Source organism: Harpegnathos saltator, unplaced genomic scaffold (genome assembly GCF_003227715.2).
Source record: "Harpegnathos saltator strain DR-91 unplaced genomic scaffold, Hsal_v8.6 scaffold772, whole genome shotgun sequence".
In the NCBI taxonomy this organism is placed as follows: domain Eukaryota; kingdom Metazoa; phylum Arthropoda; class Insecta; order Hymenoptera; family Formicidae; genus Harpegnathos; species Harpegnathos saltator.
In genome coordinates, this window is record NW_020230618.1 from 144,341 (window position 1) to 158,538 (window position 14,198).

The following is a 14,198-nucleotide window of genomic DNA, read 5'->3' on the forward strand; positions in this document are numbered from 1 at the left end:
GTGTGAACTTGCGCGGGTCGTACGTACGCGACGCGACGCCGACGGGGAGACCTTTCCGGTTCGCGAAATTTTCGCTCGTCATCGAATCCTCGAGTTTAACGACCGTTGGCATTTGATCGCCGCTCGCGGTGAGACGGACGCGTCTGTTTGAGAATCGACGCTTAAGTAGAACAAAAGTCAGGGGAAAATTACATGTCTGAGGCTGATGTTAATAGTCTTGATTAATAGAGACCGGGACCGAAAGGCGAGACCGTGCGCGGACGTCGTCAACAACGCGCAACTCGCGCATTGTTGTCGCACCTTGTATGTACCTTGAACCCGAGCGCGAATAAAGGTCCGAAGGTTGCGCGAGAGATAGATCCGACGATGGAATGGGAGTCGAGCCGGAGCCGAGCCGACGGCGCGGCGCGGCGCGGCGGAGCGAATTGTTATTTCAAGAGAACCGACGCGTCCGTCAGTCCGTTTGTCTGTCACTCCCGGTAAGAGATGCGGTGTGTAAACAGGGAAAGTTAAACGAGATAAGGATATATAACTGGGTGTGGGTGTGTGTGTGTGTGTGTATTCGTAAGAACACGAAATGCGGGCGTAAAATTCAAGGCTAACGATGTCGAGCGAGACGATGTATTTCCTCGATCGCTTCGCTTAAATTTTCCCTCCCTCGTAACGAGCACCAGAAATAGCGATTCTTTAAAGGCTCTAGATGCAAGCAACCGTAAGAAAGATAGGCCAAAGTTAGAGCCGTCGTTAGATGTCGAGATAAGCTAAACTCAACGAGGGGATGGACAAATTGTCGCAGATAGGTTATAGATATTAAAAGCTCGCATTATAGATATTAAAAGACGGCTGAAAGCGACTGTTGCTCTCTCAGATATATCCTGAAATGTCGGCCCGTGTATGCGTCAGTCGCGTCCCTGCGAAAAATCCCCACAGGACCTCGAGGGTCGGGGAGGCGGGCTCGAAATTTACCTAACGCGAGGGAGACGGTAGCTTGGCTTTAACTTCCGATTAACTCGTAGTTTGCTCTCGCTCGGCCAGGTAAATGAAGTGCCCGGCGGCGGTGGCGGCCGCGCGAAAGACGAACGACATGCGGCCTCTTTTTCAGAAAGCCACAGAGAACCTGTCCGCACACGTCCTTCCCGGCTAATTGCCAGGAGCGAACCTAAACGAACCATCTCTCTCTCTCTCTCTCTCTCTCTCTCTCTCTCTCTCTCTCTCTCTCTCTCTCTCTCTCTCTCTCTCTCTCTCACTCTCACTCAGGTGTCATCGATCCTACGAGTCGATCTCGAAGGCCACGCGCGCATCAAGTGTCGGTTTACACTCTCAGGACGCAGGGTAAATCTTCGAGACGAATTCGAGGACTCGTTGTCGAGGACACCCGTCGCTCGCTGTGATTCCACCGCTCGCAACAGGTGCCGCGAGCGCGAACGGTATCGCTCGTTAACGGACGACGTTCTCGCGTATCGATGTGCGCGCGATTATCCGATTAAGAAATCCATCAAATCGGACCGGGTCGTAAATAACTTGCCGCTTGTCGCCGCTTGACGTTAGTTGGCCCATTGAACGCCGATAAATCTGCCGAGTGAGCGGCACGCCTCCACGGCGAAGGTGCATGATTATATCGCACGGTGCGTGCGTGCGTGCGTGCGTCCGTCCGTCCACTCGCTCGCTCGCTCGCACGCACGTCGACACGCGTTCGGGTAGCATCGAGTATCTGTTAGCCTCTGCTCGACAGAAACGCGCTCGTAGGTAGACGGTGCGGCGAGCACGGGGCGACTAGAGTGGACGATTGATCAAGTTAGCGTAACGTCATTACGTCGCGAACATCGGGGGTTGACGTGAAACACCGACGACCACCGGCCGCCCCCTAGCCTAGGTTAGGTAGGTGGTACAACAGCCTTCTCGAGCAATTTCACTCGACACTAATCTTCGACTGGATTATCCGTTCGATGGCGGCCTGTACCTCAGTTCCGACGACGACGACGACGACGACGACGACAACGACAACGACGACGACGACGGTGGCGGTCTCGATTGGGGTTCGCGACGACGTGGCCCGAATGAACCAAATGTGTCTAGCAGTCGTCACAAGGCCGCGCGATCTTCTCAGCCGAGCGTGTTCTCTCCCCCGACGTGTAACCGCAACGAAAACAACGGCGCGATTTTTACGACATCGACATAACCGCGACTTGTCCACTCGAGATCATTTCCTTCCGGAGGGAAAACGGTGTGAGGGGAAGCCTCGGGGCATCCAACGCTCGACGGCTTAATACGTTGATTTCTACCGATTGTTTGAAGGCTCAACTAGATTCGAGTCGCCGAAAATTACGGCGAATAAATGCAGCTCATGAAATATCTCGTCAGCTCGTCTCATCGGCTCGCGATTGCTCGCGTATTTAATTTGTCACATCGCGATCGGGCTTATACGTCTTGCACGTAGATTAATCGAGCGCGGCGATATCACGATCAGCCGGCCTCCAGCGGTGCCCCGGTTAATCACGTCGATCCCTCGTCAGGATCGTTAATTTCCCAGGAAATATTTCGTCGAATAAATATACCGTTACGATTCCCCGTCGGTCACAAGGCGACGCTCGTCAACTTCCGATCACCCGCTGCGGTTCTGTGCAACTCGTGTCTCGTGTATCACGTCTCGCGATTCCTCGAGACGCTCATTACCACGGTAATCGCCGGGCGATTGATGCGCGCTCGACGAAAGCGCCGCATCACGACGTCATTATCCCGCGATTGTTCTAGCACCGACACAGAACACGTTCGAGCATTAGCGCGCGCGCGGCGCAAGTGCGTGCGCGCTCGCGCAAAGCGCGTGCACACCATCGCACGCAACGGTGAACTTGCGAATGCCGGGATCAACTAACGTCAAATTATGATTAGGGCTGTTAATTGTCCCGTGTTGACCCTGCTGAGTGGTAGCCCGAGGGCAAACACGAGTCCGCCTCCCTCTTGTTGTTTTAACTCAATGCCATCGGCCGGGGATGACTTACCGATTACCCGGCCGCAACGTCTGGAAACCACAGGGTTCTCTCGTTCTCTTTTGCGCCACCCCCGCTCCCTCTCCCCTCCTCTCTCTCTCTCTCTCTCTCTCCCCCCCTTTCTTTTTCTCTCTTCCAGTCCATAAATAGAGAAATGACTTTTTAATCATCGCGCGGCGAAGTGAAAGGTGACAGCGGCGAAGCCGGGACATCGCGTGTACGTTATTACGCCGCATCCGTCGCGTCGCGAGAGAGGCGACGGGAATCGCGAAAGAGGCGCTAAATCTCCATCAACAGCCGGATCGCGCTTTTTGTCGGCACAGCTTTTCAATTTTAACGTCTTTTCGCTCGGAACGGGCGGACGGGTGATGCGATAGAGCACTGTGTTAGGGGACGTTGCCGGTGTTTGCGGTCCGAATATATGCACCCTCGGCGCGGCTAGGTACCTGAAGTATGCATCCGAGGTTGCAAAGAATTCGCCCTCGCTCTACAGGGCGAAGCACAAAAAGTGGTTTATCGCGCGCACGCGATAAGTTTGGAATTTCCTCCTCGCACGCGCGTGGAACGTTGAAATTTCGGCGGAAATATCGAGACTGCGACGATTTGCTGGAACTTCTGATTCGACTGCGCTTTGAGAATTTCGGCCATTTCTAATTTCTCGTTCATTCAAAGATAAGAAGTAACCGCGAAAAATAAACAGCGGCCATGTTTTATCTCTAACGCGGGAAGCACGGCGAAATTGTCAGGGGATGGAAGCCCGGGGAATTCGATCATTTTTGCGGCAGCATCGCGCGGCATCGGCTCGACCTGTACGCATCCATGGGACGCAGACATTTCTCGCACGAGCGATACGAAGAAGTGGAGAAAGGAGTGTAATTATGTCGGCCACATGCTGCCCGTGTAGACGTCGCGTCGCGGCGAAACGCGGCGAAAAGCCAGCGACATATTCATGTGTGCGTTATTATGGGCGCGAGGGTGCCGTGAGTGCACTCGAGAGATGCGCGCACGCGTTGCAGGACGCTCAATTAACCGCACGCATTTGACAATAAAGAAATTGCCGTCGTACAGGATGTCCCAGGCCTAGCGTGAGCCACCTTTCCGCGCCAAGATAAAGTTTATCGGCGAGAAAGAAAGAGTAGTGTCGGACGAAAATCGCTTCCATCGAATCTGGAGAATTTATAGCTCATTTCGCTTCGTCTCATAAGGGACAAGTTTTTAGCTCAATGAACAATCTAGACTTTCTTCTTTCTCAGAACATACAGTCGAGAGAAAAAAAGAAGGGAGGGCGGTGTTCGAGATGTCGCGAATGTTAGGAAAGACAAAATTCGTGAGGAGAAATTCAATAAACAACCGCGAGGCTATTTTGTCACTGAGAGACCGCTGCGCTAAACGCATTTATTTTATTATTAAGAGATATTGTAGAGATGTAATATATATATATATATATTTGCTTGTTAAACGAATTCGCGCAGAGAAACGGAATTTAAAGCAGATCTCATTCTCTCTCTCTCTCTCTCTCTTTCTCTCTCTCTCGGAGCCTTCAACCGCGGTGATTCAGAATATTTCGCGGACGTGGAGCTTTCGTACTCGTCGCGGATCTCACGCGATATCCACACGCTTAGAGAGCGCACGGTCGCGCGCACACGGCAGAGACGTCGCGATAAACCCTCACGCATATGCGTACGTATGCGCGCGCAAAATAGAGAAAAAAGTAAAAACATAATTAGGCACAGTGCTGAGAGTAAACACCTGCGGGATAATGGCGGCGTTTCTCCGTTATCGTATCAAAGGATCGTCACTGATACGGTCACTGATACGCGCACGCGCGCGTGCGTCCGCTGTCGATCGTCTCGTCTCGTATCGTCTCGTTTCATTCCTCGTCTCTCGTCTCTCGTCGATGGATCTCGACAGCGGTGGTAGCGACGTGTTTGCACGGCATTGAGCTCGCTCTCTCTGCTCCCCGAGTTTCGATCCCTCGCAGTAGTGTGCGCGCGCGAGCGACAGCGAGCGTGAGCACCGGGGTTGCCGACTGCAGTACGAAGGGATGGAAGGACCTAGGGGGAGAGAGCGAGAGAGCACGGTGGTACGCAAACGCATTATTATGATTATTATCCGCGTAGCTGAATCGGTCGCGATCCTCCTCCCCCTCCTCCGCCTGCCCTCGCGTTCTTTCTTCCCTCTCGTCACTCTCTGATCTAGTTTCTCTCTCTCTCTCTCTCTCTCTCTCTCTCTCTTTCTCCCTCGTCTTTTTATTTCAGTTTTAATTTTACAATCTGACATTCCTCACGATGACACGTGCGTATATGGATCGGGCAGTCGTATCTCTTCGCTATTGTGGTAAGCTATGTCAGAAAACGGTTTAAAATTGGGTAGGAGATGGTAGGGAGGGGAGAAAAGAGAGAGAGAGAGAGAGAGAGAGAGAGAGAAAGAGAGAAAATCCGTTTGTTCAGCGCTCTCTTCTCGTTCGCTCTGTATCGCGTCGGTTCCGTAATTAATACGATATAGAGCGAGTGAGCGAGGTCGACACGCAAATGTACTTTATTACGTGTGAATTTATCGTATCGAATCGCTCGAGCGCGATGTTGAAAGTGTGTTAATAAATACAACCGAAATATTTCGTGCCGTTAACCGGAGCTAGAGTAAGCGCTACGATGGAGAATGAAAATTACCGAGTACCAATTACTGCTATCGCGGTAGACGGAAGATAGAACGCAGGGAGAACCGCTTAAAGCGCCTCGCGGCGCTAGAATAAAGTTTCCCCGGGGTCGCTCGGGGGAGTTCGGGCACGAGAACTTTACTTTTAAATCCGTCGAGCAACAGTCGCGGTTTTTAAACGAATCGCGGTGAATTATAACGTTTCCGCCCTCGTTAAGTCCCGAGAACTCCGTTCCGGCAAAGAGAAATTAATTAAACGGAGGCAGCCGTATCGAAAGGAAAAGGGAGAGAAAAAAAATCAGAGAAATTTAGATCGCGGTGAGAAGGCGCGGTGTGTTAATTAAGACGCGCAAGCCGCTCAGCAAAAATTCCATGTATTTAAGAAAAAGAGAGGGGAGAAAAGAAAAGGAAAGCAGGCGAAAAGGCGTGGCTCCCCGATGAACGTGCATGTATCTAAACGCGCTTAATCATCCGTGATATCGACAACCATTGCGCGAGTGTCACCCAAAGGAAAATGGATCGAATTTCTTCGCCGGTGTTATTCGACAGATCTTTTCGAAAATCAGCAGAGAGGAGAGAGAGAGAGAGAGAGAGAGAGAGAGAGAGAGAGAGAGAGAGGAGAGAGAGAGAGAGAGAGAGAGAGAGAGAGAGAGAGAGAGAGAGAGAGAGAGAGAGAGAGAGAGAGAGAGAAAGAGGGAAACAGTGAGAGTGCGAGAGAGAGAGGGGGGCGGGGGGAGGGATAGGATGAAAGCTACGAGCTAGCTAGGCGAGCGGGAGGAGTGTAATTTGCCTCTAATGCAGCACTCGACGTAGCAGCTGGCTCATCGGCCCTCTGCTTTCCCATTCGCCACTCGGCCGCAACCGGCAACAGTAGCGATAATAATAACAATACCGGTAACAATGCCAGGAGTGGCCGGGCATTGTAACACACCGCAGCGCGTTCACTCTTTCTCTCTCGCGCTCGCGCTCGCGCGCGAGGGGGGCCGGGTACTTGGAGTAACAATGCGAGCGCAAAATGGAGGGACCCATCTGCTTGTGCCCGTGCCAAAGAGACACACGAGGGAGAAGGGGTACTGGATGGTAGAGGAGGTGACGAAGAGGAGGAGGAGGGTAGAGAGGGTGGAGAGAGAGAGAGGGAGAGGGAGAGAGAGAGAGAGAGAGAGAGAGAGAGAGAGAGAGAGAGAGAGAGAGGGAGAGAGGGAGAGAGAGAGAGAGAGAGAGAGAGAGAGAGAGAGAGAGAGAGGGAGAGAGGATACGCTCGGAAGAACGAAAGATCGGCCGACGCGTGCAGCGAGAGAAGCGCGACGAGATAAACGCGTGTCACCATTTTTCTGTATTCTTGGCCGACCTCTTTTTCCACACGATGATATGACGAGGAACGGCTGTCGAGTCTGTACTTCTCCGTGGATGATATGTCGCGGAGCTGGATGATGTGAAGTACGCGTGGTATCCACACAGACATGAGCGAAACGCGCGACGTCGAGGTAGCCTCAGCAGCCGAAGGTCCAAAGGGTCACGAAGGGTTACAATTGTCATCCTGGTCAGCGTACGTACTTTGTTACGCGACACACCGAGAGAAGCGCGGAGGAGCGAGCGCAGCGCACGCCGCCGGCAAAAGAAGTGTGTAATGCCTCGTTCTTCGTTATTGCTCTCCCCCCCCTCCCCTCGCCGCGCGATTTCGGCGGTCGGTGGAGTGGCCTCTCTCGTTGGAGAACTCGTTATCGAAACTTATGTAGATAGTACGGCTCGCGCACGGCATTCGCCCCGGGCGCGCGTGAAAATCCTGGCTGATTGCAATCAGGCCTCTTCGCCGAGACTTCCGTGCTCGACTCGGAATCGATTCGTCGGCGACGCTCCAAGTGCGCCCCGAGAGCCTGCGCGTGCACGCTCGACTTCCGGTTTAAGGAAGCACTCCGCTTCCGCTTTCATCGCTTCCGATCGGACGAAAGGTTACTACCGCGTTGCGGGGGACCGCACTTATGTACATATTTTATCTCGCTTCCGATCTGTCTCGCTTTCGATCGCGCATCAAACACGCGATAAATACGCGATGCTTTGTGATTCTCAGGAGCAACATTACGCGTTCGCAACGTTCGTAACGTTCGTGTGAGAAAAATGGGACTTGGGATCATTATCAGCACGGCGTGATTTCACGTGCGCGACGCACAACGAGACTGTCGGAAGTTCAGCGAATAAAAGGAGGATAGAGAACAGAAATTTGAGCAACGTCGGTAGACGTCGAAACGAAACATTCCGCCGATGACAGACGGAGACAATTCCCGAACGCTCACTTTCGAAGGGCTGATAAGTAAATTGAGCCGCAGACGGAGAGACGAACGGTAGACGAAACGATAGACCGTATACGAGGGGGAGATTCGCCGCGCGTTACGCGCGCACGGACGCAGGATGCGGCCAATGAGCCACGCAACAATTATTTATTGTTGCCAGACTGATGCGCGCCGCGCCGCGCCGCGCCGCACCATGCCGCGTCGAGCCGGCCAGACCTGTCTGTCCAATGGAAATGAATACGCTCGTTAAAATTGACGTATGCCTTATCGACCGGCTTGACCAATCGGCTCGCCGAATGCCTCGGCAACTCCAGCGCGATATAACCGGATAATTGCGCGAAATATCTGCTGGCTCGCGAATTTACCTCGCGATCGGCTGGAATAAGGTAACATTCACGGTCGCTTCCAGTGGGAGTAACTTTTATTCGCTCGCGTAAATCCGTCGACCAAACGGATGATTGTTAATTCCGATACAAGCACAACGGACGTTATATAATTTTCGAGGGGAAACTGCGAGGCTTGAAATTGATCGTAAGTCTTTGGATATTCGGAGGTGTCTGTACGTAGGTCTCCATTATGGACGAACAAATGACCTCGTTTCGCTAATTTCGCTCATCGATGCACCACGTCGAGAGTGTGAAGAGGGAGAGAGAAGAGAACACGCAGTCTTGTCTCGTTGTGGAGGATCGAGAATGGAAATGCTCGGCGATCGAGATTGCATTTTGCACGTTGTATTTTGGAATTTGTTACCGGCACTCGCGCACTCGGGCAGCCGCGATTCGAGCTGCGCGATTGACCCTTTCGTATTCGACGGACGCGCGGAGAGTGCTCTTAAAATAGAAACTTTCGCGGCTGCAATAACGGCCGATTTACGTACGTTCGCTTTTTTCCGAATCGTTTCGAAATGCTGCGTTAACGACTTCGATAACGACCAACGCCCGCGCCACGAATCGATTCGATTGGTCGAGCGACGACGCGGTTACACCCCCGCGCGCGTATACCCGCCATTCGGCTTCCGCAATTAATCTCCTTTCAGCGATTAATCTTCGCTATGGTGGCACACGTTTGGTATGAACTATTATATTTATATGTGTCTATATATATATATATATGTGTGTGTGTGTGTGTGTGTGTGTGTGTGTGTGTGTGTATGTGTGAGTGTTTTATACACATGCAGATGGACGAGTCGATTTGACCGAACGCTTGTCGAATACAGTCGCACGCCCGCACCAAACAATTCCTGAATTCTGTGAAATCGCGAGAATATCCGAATATTCGCTTTGGCGATCATCCGCGTCGTTTTTCACCGCGCGACTTCCGCCGGAGAACGCGAGCCAGAGAGAGAGAGAGACTCCTCCGGATTCCTCGGCCGGTTGTTCGGCTTGATTATTCAAGAAGTAGCTGGCGCATCGGCACTGATTACGTACCTGAGTAGGCGTTAAGTGAATTAGGGACGCTAGGTGCTCTCGTTCGGGCGCGCTGAGGTACTTCTGTTGCTTGAATCGCCTTTCGAGCTCGTACACCTGGGCCTGGGTGAACAGCACGCGTCTCTTCCGTCTCTGGGCGAGGGGGAACTGCATCGCACCGACGCCCATGCCGACCCCGACCCCGACGCCGACGCCGACCCCCATTCCCGACGACTTGGTCACGTCGCCCATCGACTGGCCCACCGAACAGCCGGCCATGTTGGTCCCGGCGCCCGCCGCCGCGGCACCCATCAGCCGCGAGACTGCAAAACATATTGAGCAAACCGGAAATGATACTTCGCGATCTTTTCTTCATCGGTAGACTTATCTCTATATTGACCTCCCTATATTGACCTCGCATCCTCGCCGGATGCCGCGTTTCATTACGGATACGAATTTCTACAACGACGTAACATCCTTTAATCCCTGAGTTGTGTTCTCGTGTGAAGAAAATTCGCTTCTTCTAACCGATTTAATTTCTGTCGCCCAAGGACGAGACGAAAACTCGATTCTGAGAGCGGGAGAACTCCTGTTTCTACCTATAATCAATTGTCCTCATTCTTCTCAGCTGAGTCGCAGTGACAGATATCGTTTTTCTCGATGCTGAGTTTTCGTCTGATCTCCAGGGAGCAAAAATTCTGTCACACGAACCGGCTATTTTGTACAGCCACATCTGCACTGAGGGAAACACTCGATTCGTGCAACTAATCTTCTCTTAGCTGGGCACCTTTAATCGCTCAGTCATCTCAAGCGAGTTTCTTCTCAACGTAATCGAATATTTCGGCGGGTATTTTCGGTCATATTAAGAGATATCTTTTCCGACTAATGAGCTTCCATCCATCTCTATTCACTCACATCAACCGAAAATTCATTCCCAGGATGACCGATATTTGAAGGATCATAGAAAAAGTGCAAAAAGAAGCGTAAGAAGAATCCGGCAGTCAAACGGTCGACAACGCGACGAGTAATTTCGTCGTCGAGCGATATCTTTCGTAGGAATCAGTGCGATCGCAAGATGAACAAGGTGGAATGCCTGTCCCTCGGCCCCTTCAGCGCACATTCGAGAGATATGCGGATTGTTCGCGCGCGTAACTCGTGGTACGCCCCGAAGTAGACCGCGCGCGCGCGCGCGGCAAAAGTGGAATACTTAAGCGGTTCCGCGTCGGATCCACGAGGATGACGCTGCCGAGCGATTCTCTCTTCGAGTTCGAGCTACCGAAACCCGACGAGCGAGCGAGCGCGAGCACGGTCCATCCCTTGTCAGTTGGCGAAGGGCTGTCAGAAACGAACGCGCCTGGCCGCGGACAAAGAGAACGATTTAGGCGCGCGAAGTGCTACGTCACCGAGCGCGGGAGGTCCAAGACGAGGTACCCGAATTATTATGTCTGTGAGAACGTGTTCCCGTGAGCCGTCAGCGGAGTCGAGGGCGAGAAAGAAATACCACTCGAGCGCAGGAACAAATACCGTCAAATTTGTTTACCCCGAGGCTCCGCCGCGGCTCGGCGCGGTCGTTCCCGAGGAAGAAATCCACCGGGCCTCGAGGCCGGCTCCCGACGCTTTCGTTCGCGCTCTCTCCTACGGCCTACATCGAACGTAAGCAATATTGTATTTTCGCTGCGGCGGCGGCCTGACGAGTGCGCTGTGTATTTTTATCCCTCTCATTACGCGGATATCCGGAGCGCGGCTGTCGCGAGCACCGCCTACGCTCGCAACGGCCGACTCGTCGAGCAGCCGACTCGACTCACCCGTCTCTCTCTCTCTCTCTCTCTCTCTCTCTCTCTCTCTCTCTCTTCGCTCCGCTCGGACGTTTCGGATCGTGAGCCGAAGATGAAGCTGTGGCACGATGCTGCACGGAGAACCCAATCGCGGCTGATACCGCCGCGCCGCGCCGGCGAAATCAGCCTTGTTATGATGCTTGTCAATTTTCAACTTTCCGTCTTTCAACCGGCGAGCCGTGTTCGTTTGATCTCTCGTTTGCGTTCAAGAACAAGTTCAAGACTTGAGATTCACCGAGGCGATCGAGGCAAAGGCCGCCTGCATCCATTACGTACTTATCGTCCGCTTCAGTAGCCCCGGAGATAAGACTATCCGTATTACGCAATCAGATTAGTCGTTTGGTGATTGGAGGAACTGAATTTGTATTTGTTACATAGTGTTGAATGAAACCGGCCTTGTAAATCATTGGGGTCCGCCGCCACGGCGGTTATCCTGGCGTTATCCTCGTCAGCGGTCGTGTCGTGAACAATGAGTGCGCGGATACGGCTGACGGGGAACGGGACGATGTTTCGATGTAACTTCTGCCAATACACGAAAGGCGGATCCCGATGGGCGAACAACGCGCGTGCAGGAGCTCGTTAAATAAATTGACGTTTCTCCAACGGTCTATCCGGCCACCGACGTCGCGAGAGCCTTCGCCTTGCGTCGAACATCCTCCTCCTCCTCCCGCACCTCCTTCCCTCTCCCACCCTTCCTCCCTCCCTAGCCATGGCTTGGCGTCGTTTCGGAGCACAATAATGCTGCGTAACGACGGAGAGCAAACCTACGTCTCGATTTTTCGAATTCCAATTAGATATTAGATGGGTGACAGAAGTCGGAGGGATTTCACGCTCCGCGTCATGGACGCATCCTCCGCTCGCTTCGTTGCCTCGCGCGAGACGGACTCGCTTCGTTCTCCCGGCGAGTCATCGTAGTAATTATCGCGTTACGTCGATCGCGATTCACGTGGCGCGAGTTCGGAGGCTGCCTTGTCCGGAGGCTGGCTATAATACGTCGGCCGGTCTCGAGAGCGACGCGTTACGTCATTGCCGTCGTCGACGCGTGTATCACGGCTGATGCGTATGTAACGATACGATACGATTCGTAAAAAATCGCCGAGGAGAGAAAAAACGTCAATAGGCGTGCGCGCACACGACGAGAGACTTTTATAATGGAAGTTTATTAAAATGCTAATCGCGCACGGGTAACGCGACCGACCGATACAATGTGTCGTCGAGAGCTGTCGGGCCGTGAACGAAGGAGAGAGCGGTGTGTGATGCGGCGAAATAAAAATATCCTTAAATGCTCCGTCGCGGGGCAGGATCGGATTAATGATGGATACGCTTAGCGTTTCTTGGAACTGCACACGGACACGGTGTACGAGATAATTAACGACACGACGGGATAACGGTTCCGAGGCGGAATCGTCGGGCCGGAAAAAATTCGGTCCGGAACATCTGATTCCGCGATTGTTATTAAGCGGCGGATCCCGATTACCGAGGGAGGATCCCGATTGTTCGATTTCGCAGACATCAGCGACGGATAAATCGTCGAGTCGAAGGATCACCCGTTGGAGACGCTCGCCGAGCGACGGGTCTTTTGTACCCGCGCTTCCCCCGCGCGCTCCGATGAAGTTCGTCGCTTCGTAATTCATCGCGAATCGGAAGGCGAGCGAGCGGACGGACGGCGGGCGATTCTCCCTCGAGAGGAGCACGTCGCAGGGGTCTTCCTGAGCGTTGTTTACTTTGCAAGGGGCGGCGATAAGTCCCGCGAAATCGAATTCGAAAGATACGTAGATGCGTATTCGCGTATCGTCCCCGTTCCGTCGGCTCTCCCCTATCTCCTCCCCTTCTCACTTTCTCTCTCTCTCTCTCTCTCTCTCTCTCTCTGTTCCGCGCGCGTTTCTGCCGCTCGCTTATTTGTTTAACTAAAATCCTCGCCGCTGTCCACTAGCCACGCTTTCTCATATTCTGGATCGATGCGGACTAACGATCGGCTCGCGGTGGAGTGGCGCGTGCGACGGGCGGAAATCCACGTAGGAGACGCATGCCTGTTGACACAAGTCGCGGCGAGGACGCGCGCATTGTTGGCCGACGGTGGTATGCACGACGGCCTTTTGTGGACACTGAAACGCGAGACTCGCGCGGCGCTCTGGACATCCAAATGGATCCACGAGTGCCGAAACCTCCGTACTTTTCGGCCAGACGCTTTCACACCCCTTCGCGTTCGCTCGCGCGAGCCGTTCAAAAATGGCTACTTCCTTGCAAGACGCCTGCGTCTCCCCTCTTCTCACCCCCCCTCCGCCCTCCCCGTTCTTTTATTCACAGCACGCGCGAAAGATCCGACGGATCGAACGGAACGGAAGAAAAGGAGTATAACGTCGATGGACGAACGAGCGGAGACAGAAGATCGCTTTTCGAGAAAGAGAGATCGTCGAGGGACCAAAATGGAGAATTTTCAAGAAGTCGGAGAGAAGAGCGAGATTTTTTAGGCTCCCATGCAGCGCCAGCCATGCTCTCGAAGACGGTCGAAAGCGCCGAGAGAAACCCGGCGGGTTCTCTCGTTACCAATTAACGACACGGCACTCTTTCGTCGACTTTGTAACGAGAGACTGACTGACACTCTCGTCGATCCCTAAATGGAGCTAAGATATCCATGATTCCGCCGTTGTAACGGCGATAAAAGCGCGAGGGACGTGACTCTCGGAAGGCGGAAGGAATGGTGGCCGGCGAGACCGAGAGATAAGTTTTCATCCCGACGTGACTACACGACGGGAGTACACGGTCTTCTCCCTCTCGCCCTCCCCCCTTCCATCCCTCCCCGTCTCCCGGGGCACTCCTCGTCGCTTCCGGCATTTGCGCGCGCGGGACACGCGGTATGAGATTTCTCGATGAATATCCGATAACGTTGTAACTCCACGCGCGCGAATCCTCAGCAGCGGCGAGTCCCTAGAGAGAAATTTCACCCGTCCGTCCGTCGTAACTAAATAACAGGTGTGGATCATTCGTGCTTAGACGTCCGACATTGACATTGATTTCCATATTAAC

The 14,198-nt window shown here is 53.2% G+C and overlaps 1 protein-coding gene across 1 annotated transcript in view; it reads right to left on the reverse strand.

Moving 5' to 3' along the window:
• Positions 1–14,198, reverse strand: part of LOC105184280 (homeobox protein Nkx-2.4) — a 32,754-nt gene that overhangs the window by 14,784 nt on the left and 3,772 nt on the right. The window contains exon 2 of the mRNA XM_025306229.1: positions 9,358–9,659. Within this exon, the coding sequence (XP_025162014.1) occupies positions 9,358–9,659 (302 nt within the window). The remainder of the gene's footprint in view (positions 1–9,357; positions 9,660–14,198) is intronic.